The following is a 19,947-nucleotide window of genomic DNA, read 5'->3' on the forward strand; positions in this document are numbered from 1 at the left end:
GACAATAATCACTTTAATAAATCGTAAAGCTTACTTTTTTGGGTAATTGCATTAGAAATGAGTGTACAATAAAACTTGCATCATATACACTACAACGATATTCTATTAGTTTAGTTGAAATGAATTCTTCTGGAAAAGCTTTTAGAGGTTAACGTTGAGCTATATTGGGTAACTTATTAACTTGGCTGATATACATCTCATTTAAAAACATATATATAGTACTATAACTCTAACAGGAGACTTAAATTGTAGAAAGACTCACAAGTTAATTTATTAATTAACATTAAATAATTTAATGGAAACCATTTTTGAGCAGAATGTTTTGACACATGTTTATCTGACATGTTCATTTTTATTGTTCCATCAACAAAAAATATCGTTTGAGATGATCTTCCAGGAATCCACTTCTGTTCTACAGAATATATAGGACATAGTGCCTGCTTAGAGTGGTCGATTTTGATCTTGCAGACATTCTTTCTTTTGACATCATTCAATTCCTATCATCTAAGATCACCATCTAATTGTGTACATCTAGTATGATAAGTGTTAGTGTGATCTATTTGAGCAGGTTGTGGTCAAATAGAGACAATGAGAGAATGGTTAGAACATAAAGAGACAGGAAGAAAGCAAAGGATTCAGCAAATATTAAGATAGGAGCGTGCACGTATCGATATTAACATTTAGTTAACCTGATTACTACACTCATTTGCCCCACATTCTTAAGCTTCTCAACTCTGGAAATATCTTGCTTATATTACAAAAGTTGAATTTATTTTTTCAAACGCAACACTTTGATCTTTTACTGCCCTTTAGAGCTTTGTTAAAGCCAACAAAACAATTTCGCAGTTAAAGTGTCAATGGTAGATTGTGAAAAATTATCTTGTATTTTAGCAGTAAAAACGATCTCTTCGAAATCATTTGTCGTATATTTCACTGAGTGTTGGATTGTTACCAAGAAAACAGTTTTGATTAAAATATTTGATATACAATAACTTTTATTATCCAAGTATTTTTGTTTACTTTGGATATAATGATTAGTTACATTAATGCGACTCTGTTGTGATCCTTGAAAAGACACCTTAGCTCTTTATCACTCTAGACTTCGAGTCAAATTCGTTTGCACAATAATTCACAATCAACGTCTCCGTTAATGACGATATCGCATTTCCGTGCCTCGTCGCCGAGGGTTCGTTGCCAGCGCGGCAATTTGTCAAAACTCGCCGCTAGATGGGAACCAATTACGACGCGTCGCGAATAAATCAATCGCGCTTCTGAGCCACCGCCTTACTTTTGCGTCATCGCAATTAGTTGATTAGCGGCAGTAAAAACGCTAACAATAAACCGGAAATGCAGAACTCCCGGTCGACTAACGAGACCCTTTGGACCTTCGTCGTCGCCGTGAGCTATTTAGTTTTAGTGTGCGCGTTAAAGTGCTTGTAAAGTATAATTACGGGAGGCAAATGGGAGGTTTACGGCTCGGGTCCTCTCCATTAGATTCGCACGACATTTATCACCTAATATAAGGTTATAATCGCTTCGATAATTGAAGTACATTTACTAAATTAACATCGGATTTACTTAAGCATAAATATCTCGTAATCATAACTCTACTTTATTGACTTATAATCAGTGTTGAAGAAAATCCTTTTCCTACAATTTTCCAACGTCTCAATCCAACTGAAAACTGTTTACGTATATTTTCATCTCTCTCGCCCACCTCTTTTCATACCTAATTCCTTTGCGTCGCTCCTCGACTCGCGAAGGGCATTTCTTCCAAGCGACTGCCATCTCCTTCTCAAATCAGGCGTGCGGTATTTAAACTTTCCTCCGATTCCTTTATTCGCGACCCACCATTGTGCGGCTAGCACCGAAAACTTCCCCGACTGATTCAGTTATGAATTTGCGCGCGAATTTTCCACCGTCGGTACGTGATTTACGGCACCCCTTAATTCGACGAAAGTTCACGAGAAAAAAAAAGGAAAGATGAAGACGTCGTCGTCGTCGTCGCGGTTTCGAAAACTTTATAACACGAGCGACACGATCACGTAATTGCGAAGGGAAGTATGTTCAGGATTAGTTTATTAACCATATTTCCATCTTTAAATGGAGTAATGTGTTCGTCGTAATGAAAAGTTAGTTCACTTTACGAAACATGTTACGTTTTCTGATGAGATATGTCTTGGATGTAAATATAAAATTTATACCGGGTGTTTAAAAATTGTATTCGAATATTTTACCCACTTATAGTTCTCATCAAGACAAACAAAAAAGTCTTAGTAAACTTAGGTCCTAAAATCAATTGTTTCAGAGATATACTTGATTTTACGTTGCTTTTCAATAAAGTTGGGTCTTTAGTTATTGTCAGTGTTGTTAAATACCCGGGTACTTATTCTCTAGGGTAAATTTCATGGATATATACCCAAATGTATGTACCAAAGATGGGTATTTAGAGGCATTTATCAAATTTAATTTAAATTGAGTTGATGGCAGTTTTTCATATACCAAATTTATTTATAACATTTACAAGAATGCTACAATGACGGTAAAATTGCATGAAAGTACTGAAGAGAGTAAAAGTAGTAAAGTACTGATTGTGAGTAACACAAGGCGATACACTGTTGAACCCAAATTGTTCATCACAATCCTGGAGAGTGCATTTACACAACTGCATTGAACCCAAAAAGGCATAAACATCGATGCCTAAGTAATTTGCGCTACGTGGACGTTATAGTTCTTATTTCGGATAGCCTTGGGGAGATTAAACTAATGCTGAACGACTTAAAGGAGGTGTGTGCAAGAATCGGGCTAAATATCAACGAGGATAAATCAAAATTTATGACAAATCTTGTTTCCAGCTCTAATATCAACATTGAGGATAATGAGATTGAGAGGATTGACAGCTATGTATATCTTGGCTATGAGGTTTGTGTATCGAGAGATAATCAAACAAGCGAACTAAACCGAAGGATCACACTCGTATAGGCAGCCTACGGGAAACTTAGAGGCATCTTCAAGAGAAAAGGCTTTCAATCAATGCGTGTTTCCGGTTATGACATACGGCTCCAAGACTTTAACATTAACGGTAGTCACTGCCAGGAGGGTCCAAGTAGCGCAAAGTTAGATGGAGAGGTCGATCCTGGGTGTAACTCTGAGGGACTACATACGAAATGAAACCTATGAAGAAGAACTGGCGTAAATGATGTGGTCAACATTGTGGCAAAGCTTAAGTGGAACTGGGCGGGTTATGAAGAATGAGCAGTGAACAATATGGTTGCTTGAGTGGAGACCGCGACCGAACAGACGAAGTAGATGTCAAAAGAATGACCAACAATTGGATTCAGACAGCACAGAATAGAATCGAATGGAACAGAATGGGAGGGATCTATGTCCAACAATGGACGCAGAGGGCTGCTTGATGATAATAATCATAATAACTTGATCTAATCTAAACTACGACAGATTCGTCTGATAATAATACGGCTTTGATTGTTAACAATTTCCACGTCTTCAATGTCCATTTCATCATCTTCCTCTTCATTTTTTTTTTGGCATCTGATATATTTTCACTGGTATCACTTTTATACGCACTGTTTGGGTATTTACCCTGGGTCGGGGTAAATACCCGAATAAATACGCATTTTAGAAATATCTACCCGCTGAGTATTTACCCAGGGGCCGTCACTGGTTATTGTCAATGTGACGTCACTTTCGCTGGTGTAGTTGAGTGCTTTTATTCATACACAAATGTAAAAACGGTGCACAATGTTAGTTACTAGAATAAAAGAAGAAGAAGAAGAAAAGGAAGAAGAAGAAGGAGAAGAAGAAGTTCTCAGGAAGATACTTGGAGAGCAAATAAATGACGTTTTAGATGGTTTTTAAATGTCATAAAGTGAGGAATATTACGAATAGTAGGCAGACTATTCCAAAGGGTTATGGCCTGCACATTAAACGATTTATGGTAAATCTCAGTACTATGGGGTCGGGAACATAAGCAGAGAATCTAACTGAGATCTAGTGGGTAAACCATGCGACGACAAGCGCAGAAATATACAGTATAGATACCCTGATGTTTGATTGTAAAGAACAGTATATAACATAGTCAATATACGAAACGATCTGCGGTTCTGACAGCTTAATATCTGTAAATAATTACGGTATGGAGTTCTGTGTTGAGATCTCTCGAGATCAAAGATATACCGTATACGATAGGTTACAAATATGGTTCATGCATGGTGGCGTGCCTGCACATTTTGCGATCATTGTTCGTAATTTTCTTAATACTGAACTTTATGGTCTAATTACCTAGATCACCTGATTCAAATCCTCTAGATTTTTTTGCATGGGATTACTTAAAATCATTAGTGTATTCAGCACCTGTTAATAACTTGGAGAATCTCTAGCAAAGAATACAAAACGCATGTGACTATTCGCCAATTTTCTAGGAGTCTTCGAAAGAGTGCGCGATTCTTTTGTACGAAGATGTCACGCATGTTTTCAAATGGAGGGAGGTCATGTAGAGCATTTACTTTAAGCATTTTGTGTTCAGGTTTTAGGACCTAGGTTTACTAAGACTTTTCTGTTTGTATTGATAAGAAATATAAGTGGGCAAAATATCCGTACATCATTTTTAAACACCTGGTATAAATAGGCTGTAAGAATTGTTTTTTCATCCCATTAAATTATGAAAAGGAAACACAACACTTAACGAGTTCCTTAGCTTCTAAAGGAAGGGATCTTTCCTTATAGAGAGAAAAGGGAGGGCGCATTAATCTACTACGGAGGCGGGTGGTGTTGCCGATTCATTACGCACCAGATTGCCGCGGCGTTGCGTACCGAGTACGACTCCCCAGAGACAGCTTTTATATTCCAGAAAATTCAATTCCCGTTGCCTCCGCGCCCATACCTGCCCGTTTTATGGAAATCCTATTTGCCCGCCTGATGTTTACTTTATTGTTTCAATTTTGCCTCTAATTGATGTCGCGAATAACAATCAGCCCGAGAAGCATTGAAAAGTGGCGTAGTCACCCTTTCGGTGATACGTGAGTTTACGGGACTTTGCCAAAGTTTTAATCTAGGGCCTAAAGTTAAGGTTTCGGTTCCGATAGTCTATAAAGCCACGTAGGCCTACGCGGCGAAGGGAAATTTGCATTAGAAAAGCGTTCGTCTCTGGAACAATGTACCAAGTACTCCTACTGGGAGAGCGACTGACCGTCAAGTACTCCGAGTACCCTGACTGCCGATGCTATAAATTGGATTTTCGAATACTGAGTGAACCGAACGAGGCAAGTGCCTCGGGCATCGTTTCGTCCGAGCGTCGGATAACACGATTGATAATACGGTTGGCGTCGCTTTGTCGACGGCTGAAAGTTTGTGTAAAATTGATATTCACGAGTTTTAAACGTATCTCGAATTCGTGCGCTACTGCGCCGAAATTTTAAAATTGTTAATTAATTTTTTCTTTGAAATATTATTGATTTTTAAATAACGTAATAGGAGTAAAAAAGAACGTTCGATGTCGTAATTGCGTTTTCGGAACCATTCCGCGCCCTCCATTGATCAAAGTTTAAGTAATCACGCAATCCTGAGCCCAGCGGGGTGTGTAACGACGTTCGATAGCTCTCCGGCAGATATCCATTAGGGATTCCGCCAGTAATCGCGTCCCTGCTTCCCGGGAAGCCGACATTGGTGTTGCCGAGATCTTTTTGCAGCCGTTTCCAGATTTATCCGTTTCTTGTCCCCACTGCGATTGCACTAGCGCGCATTGGGATCAATTGGGATAAACAGATACAGGGCAACGGAATCTTGTGTATATAGAAGATCGGTTTAAACTAGAACAAAGCGATAACAAAGCTTACCATAGATAAAAAAAACTGTAGGTGCAATTTCGAACAAGAATCATCGACAATCGTGGTAATAGAATGGTTTGAGGGAACGAGAACGCTGGAACAATGAGTCATAACAAACCGACTTACACTTAGAAACTGCAAATGGTCTTTGATTTAACATAACTAGTATAACAAGGAATGGATTTCCCGAATTCGAAGTGGCTGTACATACATATAGAGAGATGGTGAGATGGGAGTCGGAAGAGTGGAAGTAAGGGGAGGAGAGTTCGGTTTGGGAATCGGTGGCGGCGTCGGTGGGCGGTTGTAACGTCGAAGCCCTTTAGCAATGCAGATGGGGCTCATCTGGGTTCGAGATGAACGGCGTCCACATCTACATACCTTATACCAATTCCTGTGCATATCCGTTTCCTGCGGCGCTATCCTCGTAATTCAAAAACGTCCAGGGTAATCGATGGTCTCTCCCACTCCCCACAACCCCTTCGTCTCTCGTATCCCTTCTGGGCGAGTCCACCCTCCGGCAGGTATTACGGTCTAAATTTCGAATTCAAAGTGTTTCAAAATATGAGTTAATTAAAATTTACGTAATAAAACGACAACGAGAAAACTGTAGATATCCCGGAAATGGGAGAAGCTAGCTACCGATGCGACGTCTCTTCTATGTTCAGCATGTTTCATTAAACACGGGCAGCCACTCAAAGCGCTTACAAAGTAGTATCTCCGGCGGTCCGCGACATGAAAGGCCCCGAGGACGACCGTCGCCGTCTGCCTTCGAAACAATACGTCTTCGTTGGCGGCGGATAATTTCTGCTACTGCCGCGAAACCAGCTCCGTCTTTCAACTATAATTGCCAAGCTATGGGCACGATAACGCGACAAATAAAGATAAAGGAATATTAATGTGGTCCTCTACGGCCCAAAACGAAATTAAACTGGATCGTGGCGTTATTAAAATGTTCATTGTGCACCGAGCTCTTTCTCGGTTTCGTTCGTGCGGCCCCGTATTGGATTCTTGTTTACATGATAATACGGAAAATTTGCATGCGAGTCGGAAATTTGTCGAAGGGCTTCATCCTTTTTAAATATGTGGAACACGCGCGACGGTGTCGCATCCTCCAAACGGCATCTCGCGAAGCCACTCATTTCCAACATTTTCGTATTTTGAAATTCAAATTTCGAATTCACCATTAATATTTTCGGTGAACGTAATTTTCTGTTAGTAATTGGTTTTCCGTATACCACACAATCCGATATGCATATCAAAGGTGGGGTAATTGGGACACCTATAAATATGCGTTCTACTTTTGGATTAACATTTTTTCACGATTATTTCTTTACGATAACTAGAGTAAACACGCTTATGACTACTTAAGAAACAAATTTTAAATTCATAAGCTCGTAAAAGAAAACATTAAAGGCACAATTAAAGACATCTTATTAACTTAAGATAGCCCAAAACAATTTCTTTTGGAAATCTAGAACTGCTGAACAAGTTTACTCAATTTTTAACAAAAACTTTTTGACCAAATTAGGAGCAGAACGAATACTTATTCCTACATTGTACTTTCTGGTAACTATGTCTTGTGAATTTCATAGAAATCAGGTTGTACCTCGTGCTCAGATCACAGTCGATATTCATTTTATTTGCTCCGATATCGCTAATAAGCTCGTCGATACATTCACAGCATTTCATGACTTTTTAGATTTTTCTCTGTCCTTACAACTCTTTTTTCATTTTTCTGTTTTCTTTATCTTTAATATTTCTTATGCCGCCGAATAGACAGCTGATAGTAAGTTTCCTGTAGTTCTTCTATTTATTCAAAAAAATGCTAGCTAGTATAAGTGACTTTCAAAGTTTTGTAAAGGTATTGAATTCAAAATGTCTGTCTGATTATCTTCACCTTCCACATATGCATCGTTTCGAGATAGTCTGCCTGCTTCTTTTGGCTCTTTCCTGTTTTTGAAGATTTTTCCGCTGTCAAGTGTGTGTCCATATTACGCCCATAACTTAACTTTACTAACTTAACTAAATAGTTTCTTCTTGTCCTATCAACGTTGATATTCCTTGCAAATACTTGATTTAACCTTGGATATGGTCAAATCAAGATAATATAAGTGAAGAAAATTCTCGTTTTCACCATTACTTCTTCTTGTGCTGTTTTTTTAAAAACAATCTAACATACGGTTTTTACTTATATGATCCAGCATTAAGTAACAATGCGAACCATTACTTAAATCCATCAAATAACAAAAATATTTATACCAACACCAATCAATTGCATCATCAAAACATAATGTCTGTAAATTGAATTCGCATTTTTGATCATCGAGCAAGAGTCAATTAATCGTTATGGGCAAAAGCACTTTATGCTCAAATTATATCCAAATTCATGCTTTTGAAAAACTCGATTTCACTATTACATAATTTTCGCTTGGTCAGTGATTGCAAATCTGTTAACACCAAGTTAAAACTTATACCCAAAACTAGTTATAACACCTAGTTTTTTATACACATTTTGTATCTTTTTCTACACTGTGTTGGTTTGTGTTTTTAACACCTTTTGATGCACGCCTATTTATTATGCAGCTTCCTTTTCGATCCATTTCAAACACGATGTTAACTCATCGAGGAACAAATATCAATGTCGACTTACTTCAAAAGAGAAGCTGTACTCCAAAAATTGTTCCAATACGGTCTTCTTTCTATCCATAGGACATTTATACACTTTTTTATTCAAATAACAAACTCTCTTCCACGTGCTATAAGTTTGTAAATATTTTGAATTTCGGTCTGATTTTAGCAGTATACTCTTAAATAGATGTTACTATTGAAATATGGAAGAAAAAACCTTGGTACAGTAATAGACCTTTAACGTACACGGTAGAGTTAATTTCAGCATGCTAAACTAATCAAATTGTGCACGCTGGAGATAATTCTAGAAGTGTCGTATCCGACAGTCACCTTCCGGCCAGTTTTTAATCCATTTAGCCCCGTGACGTCAAAGGTGGTGACAAAGTTCATACAAATAGAAAATATATTGTTTTTTGTGTTGATGGTGTGGGTTTTCAAGTCGGAAATTGTCTAATTTAACGCAAGTTACAACTCTATGTCTTGTGCCAAAGGAGCTAAAGGCATTCACATCAGGTGGTTGTATAATGTAAGTTGTATGTGGGGGCAAAGCATACAAAATTATATTATTGTCGCCATACAATTTGTTTAGGTGAGAGGGGAAGGTTGTTTTATTAGGGCCACTTCGACGTTTTTTGATATATAGAGATTCATAAAACTTTTGGTAAAAATTAAGTAGCTGAAAAAGAAGCTCCCAAAGTATACTTTCAAACTAACATAATTTATTAAGTTTAAAAATATAGTAATACTGAAAAATGAATCTAAAAAAATTTTGTCATCGGTCTAATTAAGGAAATTAGTTTCCTAAGTTCTAGTCTTTGCAGTAACTCCAGCACACACTTTTTTATTTTTCTGGTTCTACTTTTTGCAGAAACTTGGTGATCTTTTCTTTAATATTTGTTCAAAATCATTGGATAAATCTTTAAGTCATTGTTTCTTGTTCTATAGCACGTCGTTATCGTTATCATAAGCACTGCTAGAAGTTTTAAAACGGATTTCAGAAGTTTGCAAAACATGCCATACAGGTCAAATTCATTCTCTGCATTATAGTGAAAGCGGTCACCATGTGCCTAGTAATTAAAGTGTTATGATTCCATATACTGTAGCAAAATCACAAACTCTTGACAACAAAAATGTTGTGTGACCATCAAGCAATAGCAATACTTTGTTATGCAGTTGACATGCTTGTGCAATTTTGTCAGCCACTTAAGAAATAAATTATGACATTAATATTACATTTTTTAACACAACAAGTGCACTGCAACCTCTTGATCAAGGCATAATTACGGCTATGAAGAAACGATATCGTGAACGACTTGTTAGAGCAGCAATTTTGGCAATAGAATCAAACCAAGAAAAGCTAAAATGGAATACTTTACAAGTGATAAGAGCGTTGTCAGATTCGTGGTGTAGCTCGTTAGTAGCTTTTACTTATATACTTTACTCATTGATAGGCTAAATTTGCTGATGTGGAATGGGACAATTATCAACAAATCTTGTCAGTTCAACTGATACAGGTTAGTTTTAATGATTACGTCAGCATTGATGGTACGATAACGACTACAGAAGCAGTAGACATAGACTTGGCAGTAGTGAATGTAGACCAAGAAACCGAAGAAAAAGAAGAAGACGAAAACACGATGAAGAAGAAGTTAATATAATAGCACCTTCAAGAGCTGAAGTTTTAGCCGCTCTCCATACAATCCAAAGATAACATAAATATTATTAGTTATCCAACGATTCAGAAGTTTTGTTGATTCAGAAGGGAATGTTTCTGAAAATTTCATGGATTCTTCGAATAAAATGACTGAGTAAAATGATGCCTAAGACGAACAATGCCTATTCAGAGGCAAAAAATGAGTGATTATTTTCAAAAAAAAATGTTAAAATGTTATTATAACGTACTTATTATATTCAACTTATTACACAGTCGATGCTAATATATTTACGTAAACATACCCCTAGAGCCTACCGATTATCATTCATTATAACGAACTAGTTCGTTATATCGCAAATACGAACATCTCATTATAACGATCGGTTTGCTTTCCTCCCTGCGTGTTGGTTGCTTTACATCAGTGGCATCAGCCCTTGAACATGCAAGAAAGCAGGTGATACATCAGATCACGTCGATTGATTCGTCAAGAATAGAATACTTTGAATACACTTTTAAGAACATTTAGTATATACTCTTTTGCAAAAATATCGTGGGTGTGCTTTACCAACCTTTTTGTTAAATAACACATTTAATTCCTATTTGAAAGCATATTGCCAACTACTTCAGAAGTGTAATTTGCTCAATTTCAGGCCATGATGAGTATTTACGCCTATCATATTTGTTTGTCACCGACAAAATTAAATCTACAATAGAACTGCGTTAATGTTGTAAATTCATACTTGCGATTGTGTTGTATGCCATAAGCGAAAATGATTTGGATAGACGGCCACGCATTGTCAAACCACTCGGGTTCAATAGTAATAGCAGTTTCTTCTAAATTATTTTGACACATTTTGATGTCGCATGCAAAATCACAATCAATTTTGCCTTAATTATTGTTATTATTACTCTTATATGATTCTGTAACAGCTTCTTTCCTATTCATTCATATCCATATCTAGCAAAATCCTTTTAAAACTTGAAGATCCATTTATCACTAAAACCAAGTGAGACGAAAACAAAGACAATAAGTACCTAAGCGAAAATTTAAACTTTTACGATGTTCAGATAGCGGTTAACTTTGAATATGTTTACTCTATATCATTCCTAGAAATAACTTAAAGATCACAAAGTACCACGGTTCTGTTTTGTTACGGCCTTATTCGATCGAGAAGAAGTAATTTATTAAAAAGCAGGTCGTAACAAATGAGCTACTTTCTGGATTATGCCCTTCTTCCAACATCCCTTGTTTACAATCGGCGATTTACGCTCGCACATCCCCTAGGATAATAAAACGGCCGTTGTCGCCCGGGTATATTGCCGAATTTTATCAACATCACAGGAATCCCAATATCGAACTTCAGAGTTGAGTCGTGGGCGGAAAGGGGGATCGCAAATGGGAATGGGTTAGGGGGTTTTATCCGCCCCCTACGAATGTCCGGAGAGATTTCATTATGCGCGGTTGTTCAGAATGCGCGACACCAAATGGACGCCATCAGTCAGGCGTCAGGGTTTAGTGCGAATCTCGCGACGCACACGTCCGGGGAGGTGGAGGAGACACAAGGGGTGGGGTGATGCTCGGGGGCTGCATTATCCGCGGGGGGGTTTGTTGCCGGGGGGTCGAGTTCCCGTGACGGATCCGGGTCGCGTTATTAATGGGTAAGGGAGAGATTTTGGGGATGAAAAATTGGCCTCTTTGTTTGGCCTTTCGCCGACGACGCCGGATTTTAACCGGAATTGGGTGTTTATGTGGGCTCGTTTAATTGTCCCACATCGTAATTACTTCCTATTTCCTCTACACATGAGGTTTCCTTTAAACCCAACGGTACGTTTAACTGAAACTAAACTAATTCTTTTTCTCTTTATGTTACAGGCGAGAAACCTTACAAGTGTTCGTGGGAGGGTTGCGAGTGGAGATTCGCGAGATCGGACGAATTAACCCGTCACTACCGTAAACACACGGGTGCGAAACCGTTCAAATGCCGCCACTGCGATCGTTGCTTCAGTCGTTCGGATCACTTGGCCCTACACATGAAGCGTCACAATTAGGCGATCGAATTAAATCGATCGCCGAACCACTGCCAAGTTACCGATAGATTTGTACATAGTTCTTAGGAGGGTGTGTGGACGTTGCTCGTGCGCGACGGGACGCCGATCGTCCGTTCGTTTTTGTCTGGTTCGTTTCCGTCTTGTTTTCACACATATAGAGCGAGGATACTTTCCTCAGTGATGTTCAATCCTGTGATCGACAACGGATTACATACATAAAATAACACATATTAGAGAGAAAGAGTGTTTATTATCGACCTTTTTAGTAGTTATAAAACTATCGTCGTGAGTTCTTCTCACCTTCTTCTTCTATAACTTACCATCTATTGATTGGGAATTAAAAATACAAGTCAAAATGGTGCAATATCTATATGATTATGGAAACAAAAAACGCTAAGCTCTATTTATATTGAAATTAAGAACATTATGAAAACTATTTTCTTTGTTCTTTATTTATTGTTACAACTTCAAGAACATTCTGTATAATTGAAAACAATAAATTTCGCAAATTACAACAAAACGACAATAAAGCGTCAGTGAGTTCAAGTTACTCTTAATTAGAAATTAGTGTAAAACCCGATGTCGAGCACATCCAAATATTAATTAACCGTACATGTTTATAGATAATTATATACATGTACGAAACGAGGGTCGGACAAGGTATGCTTTTTGATGAAAACAAAGCAATAACGGTTTTGCAACCGGCGGCTATACGCTTTTGTTTCCATGGTGACGTGTGCAATATGATGGTTTGATAAAAATTGAAAAAGATGGATAAGAAGGAGTCGCGACGAACATTTTTTTTTCTAGCTGATTCTTCTCTTGCGTTGTGTTTTCATCTTTAGATAGTCACCGTACGAATGTGTCAAAAGTATTAAAACAAAGACTGTGCTGGCGCACGTGCCGAAAGCGCTACGATAGGCTGTAAGCCCGAAGAATCAAAAAGAAAATAAAATAAAATGAAAAAACACACACACATACACAATGGGAATATCGAGGAGAATTAAGAGAAATTAAAAAAAAATACAAGAAAACTAATAAATATAAGGATTTAGAATTTTAGGTCTTAAATGTACACATACCCGAAACACACACACACACGCGCGTTTTTTCGAAATAATAAAACTGAAAGTATTATTAAAGAAATAGGTAATTATATTTTTGAGAAAGTGACCTTGGATGAAAATCTACTTTTTTCAAAAATGCAACGACGTAAATTAAAATGAAAAAAAATAATAATAATAATGATAAAACGTAGCAGCAATTGCGACGGCCCTTTTTGTACAAAGTACACGCGGTTCCACCTGTTAATCGCTTCGGATGGTTTAGAAAATTTTTGAAAATTAGTATAATCGTTTTTTAGGTAGAAAAATGTTAGGGAAAAAATGTACCGAAGTGGATCGAATAGGCGGAACCAAAAATTCGGCCTGCTTCCCAAAATAAAAAAAATTAATACAAAAATACGCATTCCTTATTACCGCATTCTATATATTTTTACTCGTCATGTTGTCTAGGTATATTATATATAGAGTGAATGTCTGTGTGTGATAAGAAGAAAAGGAGAAACTCTTTAGTGTTCTTTAAATAAATGAAGAAGAAGAAAATAAAACGTTTTTGAGCGTTTTTGTATAGTTGCATGCTTCTAATTTTGATTTTTAATCGTGGTCGAAGAAATAAAAAACCGTAAAGAGTAAAAATATTTGAGAACAGCTGTGCGTGTGCCCTTTATTCTTTTTTTTTTTGGCTTGAGTGTGCGTGCGAAAGAATTCGTTTCATTGTTCTTCCTTAGTCGTAGTTTACAGAGTAATATATTAATGAAAAAGAAGAGAGAGAAATGGAATTTAGTGTATAATCGATTTTTTTACTTGCTAGAGCGAGTGTTGATGTTCAATTTTATTGTAATTTTTTATTGTTGCACAAGAGAAATGTGTTAGAAATTTTAATTAAGTTTAAAATATTTACGAACAAAATTTAAAATAAGAACAAAAATTATTGTTAAAGTTTAAATGTGATAATGTTTGAAAAAAAGAGTACGTTCTTAGGCAACCTGAAATAAGTAAGTTTTTTTTAATTGATCTTTAAAATCATATAAATAAAGAGATAAATTGGAGAAACATGGTTCGGATAATCTGGAAAATACTTTTTTAAAATTTTGGGCAAAACGAAATAAAGATGGAATTTTCTTACGTTAAAGCTGCGATATTTGGTTTATATACAAGACAATTAATAAAATTAGTTATTAAAGTGTTATAACGACCATCGTCGCATTATTTTCTTCCCCTGAAGGGGTGTTCACTTTTAAGATTTTTCTACAACGATTCTTAACTACTACAACCATTGGTTAAAACATAGGATGAAGCACAAATTTGGATATCTTTAAGTATTTTGCAACAATACTACTGGTAAAAATTTAAATAATAATTTTATATCCCGCGGTTATTTTGCATTAGTTGTAATAGTTCCCGAAAGGTGGAGCGATCAATAAATATAGGCCTAGGCACTTTTATTTTTTTTGTTGAGACGAAAAAGAAATTGAAAGAAAATATTACTTCTATCTGTATTGAACAGAGAACGGAATAAATCAGGATGTGATCGAAAAGTTGTTATTGAAAAGTTGTGTTTAGAGTGATGAAACTCGGTCATGAAACAAAGTTTCGTAAATGCTTAGTTGATTACATTTCTTTACGCTTGATAGTCACCTTCCTCCTAGAAAGAAATCAATTTTATCACGGATTGAGTCATTTTTAACAACGCTGTGCAGTAACGATCGATTAACCACCCCAAAAATATCTTTGTTAAAAACGCACGATTCCCCTTCACTAAAACACCGTAATGACTGAACAAACTTGCATATCATCCTCGATTGATTTCTTCCCCAGTCATCTGCGATTGAGTTCTGCGAGGAGGGCAGAACCTCGAACACTTGAAAGAAAAAACATTTTTGCCCACGCAAACACTCGTTCCAAATCGATCAATTTTTTGTATAATGCCATCCATGATTTGAGGCATTTGGTAAAAAAATTATTCCAATTAATCAATCAACAACAAAAAATCGTGACCAATTAAAATCCTAAGCATAAGTACTAGATAAGAAATAAACAGGGTGAGTCAGAAAGTATGAAAAATTTGAATTGGAGATATTGGACACCAAAATATCATCTAATATGCAACAAAAATTTAACCCAATATGGTTTATTACCAAAGTTGCTAGTTTAGAAGATTGATTTAGATCAAATTGATACATTAAAATTGATGCTTTCACGTCTTTGGTCGTAGAGAACGCATTTACTCCTTATTATTGTAACCCAGCTCCCATTGTAACATTTTTTATAATCGAAGAAATTCTCTTCAAGAAGTACTGCTATCAATTTACGTTGGTTCAATTGCCAAAAAACAGCCAGTATAATTAAAGAATTCGTAGGTTATGATGGTCGAATGAATGGCTATTAAAAAGATAAGACATTTCTGATGTCAGATTATTATGTAAATTTCGTCAAGAATCATCAATTCATCAAGAAATAAGATACTTGCATGTGCAAAATTGATTTCATCACCCGGCATTTTGAACGCTTCATTAAGATTCTTACAAGTTCTATGGAAAATATGTCAGAATCACTCTGCGCAAGAGAAGTGAACCTAACTTAATTCTTATGGGAACAACGAATGATAACTGTGGGTTTATTTCCTGTAATGTTATCACAAATGATATACTATACTTTAATACCACATTTAATGAAAACGTGGCCAATAACGATCATATAAAATTGAGAGTCAAGTTAATGTTTCAAATTCCATTGAAATTCTTGGATATATGTTTATTGACAATGAAATCTTCGTAATATGTAGAGATCTTATTAAGACATACGATAGGGAAGCACTACCATTATTTTACATAAAACTAAATTCTTTATCAGATTTCAAACATTTCTTGACTACAATTCCATGGATAAAAAATAGCGTCTCCTAATGCAAATCTTCTAAGAAATATTGGTATAAAGCAACTTGGGATAAAGCATCATAATTTATTGTTTGATATCTCTAGTTCAGAGATTAGACATAACTTTCGATTCATCCTGTACAAAAGAAAATACCAAAGTACCATCACTTCTCTCTCTTCCCATATTCAATCCATTTATTTTTTTCAGTGTTCTCAACTTCATCATTTTTTACCGAACCTTTTCGCCAAACGATGTAATCCACCATCTAACAAAACCACCCCCAATGTCATACCTTTATTGTTTTTTGATAGGCAAATAGAGTTTCATAAGATATTCAATAAAAGTTGAAATTAGTGAAAAAGTTTCCAAATTTTGCCTGATGTTTAATCTGTAGTTAATTCGTTCATAAAAAAATCAACAAAAAAGCAGTAGGAATCGCACTACAATCATTTATTCATGCCTCTATAACATATAACGTAAAACATACATTTTGCTGAGTGCCAGAGATTCATACATTAAAAAATAACGAAAAATCGATTTATATAACTAACTTTTTTGAATCTTTCAGAAATTATTAATAAAAGTATTCTTTTTAATGCAGAAATCCGTTTCGAAAAATCTCGATTCGTTTGTGAGATATAATTTATTAAAATTAAATAATCCAAAAATACAACAAAAGTTTTGTCTTTAAGTGGTTAAGATAATTTCTGCTTCCTGTTAAATTATAGGCATATAAGTCAAAGACAGTAATTATTGAACGACAAGGATAAAAATAATTGCGTTATTGCCCTCCTTCTAGATTGCCCCTCTATCAAAAATTACTTCCTCCCCATTGTCGTCATCTACTTCGTACACACACAATCTCTATCCGTATTCATCAAGCGAAATCTCCTCGAGTCATTCCCCCAGGTTCAAAAACAGTTTTACCGTGTTTATCTACCCAGTCGTAATTCCACGTCATATGAGACCTCTCCTTTTCGCGTTTCTCATTCTATTTACATTTACATCATTTCTTGCAATCGTTTATTTTCCACTGAATATTAAGCTGCATTCCATTTTAACTGATTTATCTTTACGCATCTTCCTCACAATATTTCCTTTTACAACCAACTCATTTTCGCAATTCATCGTTTAACCAAATTTTTGTCGCCCATCCAATAAAGCCAAACTTTCCCAATTCTATTTTTTTTTCCATTCACTCAACTTAAATGCTACCTCTGTTCGTTTCGTTTCCAGCAGTCCACATAAATCACCTCCACATCCCCTTATTCTCAATTAACCTCACTTTACCTTTATAAAAACACATTTCACTTTCCGTAGACATCCTTTCCCAACTACTCTCTCTCTGCTATATGTGACCATTTCCGCTGCGTAGAATGCTGTCTAGGGGGTGCAGAGGTTTGGGTTAGAAGGATCTCTGCTCAGCATTTAAACCCTTTACAAGCCGGGCATCAAGACCTTCCCATCAATTTTCTTCATCCCAACACTTACACCCCATTTCTTACCAACCCCTAATTATCATATCGCATTCATGCGTTTAGAAAGCTATTAAACGTAAAATCATGCATTCTTAACTTATTGAAATCTGTCGTGTACCTAAGCCAAATATCGCACTTTATAATGCAAAATTTCCACGTGATGTGTTATGTTCATTGAAGTTTGTGATAGTTTTCTTTTGCCTCAACTTCTCAATACTAATATTGAGAAATATTCTCAATTTATTAAATGTGTTTCTATAACAAGTTTCCATCTTGTCAATTTTTATATCTGTAAGTTTTATAAATACAACGTTTTATTCTGAATCATGTTTCCCCATCTAAAACTGATTTTTAGTGATGACTAAAATGAAACGTAGAAATTTATGCGGTTGCCTAAAAAATGTAATGTATACCTCGGCAACGATTTATCTTAAAAATAACTTTTCGGCCTTGATATACATATAAAATCTTTAACAATTTTTATTTTAAAACTAAAATAATATACGTAAAAGAGTACCTGTTAATAGCGTACTTACAGGTTTATTCGATGCCTAAAAAGTAAAGAACAAAATATTTAAACAAAATCCTAGTCAAAATTAACATCTAATAATAATTTCTAACGCGTTTCTCCTATCTTTTTTTAGATTTACTTGCTAAATATATCTTTTCGTTCGCTTAAAAAAAAAGTCGCACGATTGTAATCGAACCGCGTCGTTTTGAAATAAAAAAAATTTTATACTGAGGTACAATTGGACTTTGACGAAGAAGGAATTGATTTTTTCTACAATTTTTCTATTCCCCGAACTCCGCAATAGTCTAGAAGTGATCAAATCGACGCGATTTTGTTACGAGAAAAAAAGAGGTACGAAGGATGAAGAAGAACGTAAAAAAAACGAAACTGTTTCTTATAGAGATCGACAAGTTGATTGTCTTCAGCCTAAATGTTATTAATTACGTGTCGTCTCCCAAATTATTGTTATAAATGTGGTGGGGCGAAAGGCGCGTTTACACCGTTATTAAAGCGACCGCGTCGGTGCCATATAAGTTTTTTTCAAAACTAGAAAACGAGAACTAATCGGTGTATACTCGCCACGGGCTCCATGTGTTTATCTTTTTACTTACTTTTTTTCCTTCGGTTTACATCTCGCCGACTCCGATAGAGGTCGGTTCGGTACGGGAAGAGTTGTTGGCGAACATACCAAAAAAATTTAAGAAAAACGTAAAAATTAAAAAGTTGATGTATATGTAAAAAAAATTAATAAAGATGTTTTTATCTTTTTAAATTTCAAGTCTTTATAGTAATATATATATTTTGATTAATTAAATCGATGGAATTCAGCGATTGTAAATATATCTTAAAAAAAACGAAAAAGACCAAACTTTGATAATGGCTTTTCAAAAAAATCAAAATTTTTAAAATCAAAGTTTGGGATAAACGGGGTGATACGATGTAGTTGAGGATAAGTAAACGGAAATGGAGTGTTAACATACCAAAAAAAGAAACAGAATTCTATGTAAAGAAATTTTTGTAGCGTGTATATAATTTATTTTTAAAGTTTTTAAAGTCTTATTAATATATGTAAAAAAAGCATCTACGTGTAACGGGAAAACGAGACGTTTTCGGGGACGATGCAAAAAGATGTGACCCTGGAGGTCATCATTTTCCACGGTTGCGTCTCTTTTTCTCGAAGTTTCTATTTGAAATATTTGTTTTTCTCTTTGTGAAGAAAAAAAAGTTAATCTTAAATGTGCGTCATACAGAAAAATCATCAGTCGGCGAGAATTCGTACGCTAGCTTGCATTCTGCTCAGTGCAAAAATAAACGTACGTTCCTGTTAAGTATTAAATGTGTTTTATTTTTTAATCCCTTTTCAATTTAATTTTAATTATCATTTTTGATCGAAATATAAAAAAAATTTTAAGCTACCTTTGATAATAAAAAAAAAATTAATAAAATAATAACTGAACTGCAGAGTTAAATATACACGGTAAGTAAAATTTATTTTACCCCATTTTGATTCACATAAAAATATATGTTTTGAAATACACGTAATTTTGTTAAACTAAAACTAACACTAGCACTATCACTAGACCTAGAACTAGCAACTTTCAGGTTAAGCCGAGCGTTTTTTGAAAAAATGTTTAACGCTTCGGATGCCATGTTGCAATCTTCTTCAGAAACAAGTCCGACGTAACGAAATTGGTTAAAGTTTGACAACTAAGTCAACTAAATTGTCAGCTAAGTTGTTTTTATCAAATCCTGGTAGAAAGGGTTTTGATGATCTAACTAGTATCTTCCATGTGTGGCTGAGTTCCCAGCCGTCTTCTCTATTCATGTTATTCCAATGCCAAAT

The 19,947-nt window shown here is 35.6% G+C and overlaps 1 protein-coding gene across 2 annotated transcripts in view; it reads left to right on the plus strand.

Annotated features, from left to right (window-relative positions):
- LOC111426396 (Krueppel-like factor 7) overlaps window positions 1-19,440 on the plus strand; it is a 264,191-nt gene extending 244,751 nt beyond the window's left edge. For both annotated transcript variants that reach the window (XM_023060899.2, XM_023060908.2), the window contains exon 3: window positions 12,002-19,440. In XM_023060899.2, the coding sequence (XP_022916667.1) occupies window positions 12,002-12,177 (176 nt within the window). In that variant the 3' untranslated portion in view covers window positions 12,178-19,440. The remainder of the gene's footprint in view (window positions 1-12,001) is intronic.
- Window positions 19,441-19,947: the final 507 nt, after the last annotated feature.

The sequence above is a fragment of the Onthophagus taurus genome, chromosome 2, assembly GCF_036711975.1.
Source record: "Onthophagus taurus isolate NC chromosome 2, IU_Otau_3.0, whole genome shotgun sequence".
Taxonomy (NCBI): Eukaryota; Metazoa; Arthropoda; class Insecta; order Coleoptera; family Scarabaeidae; genus Onthophagus; species Onthophagus taurus.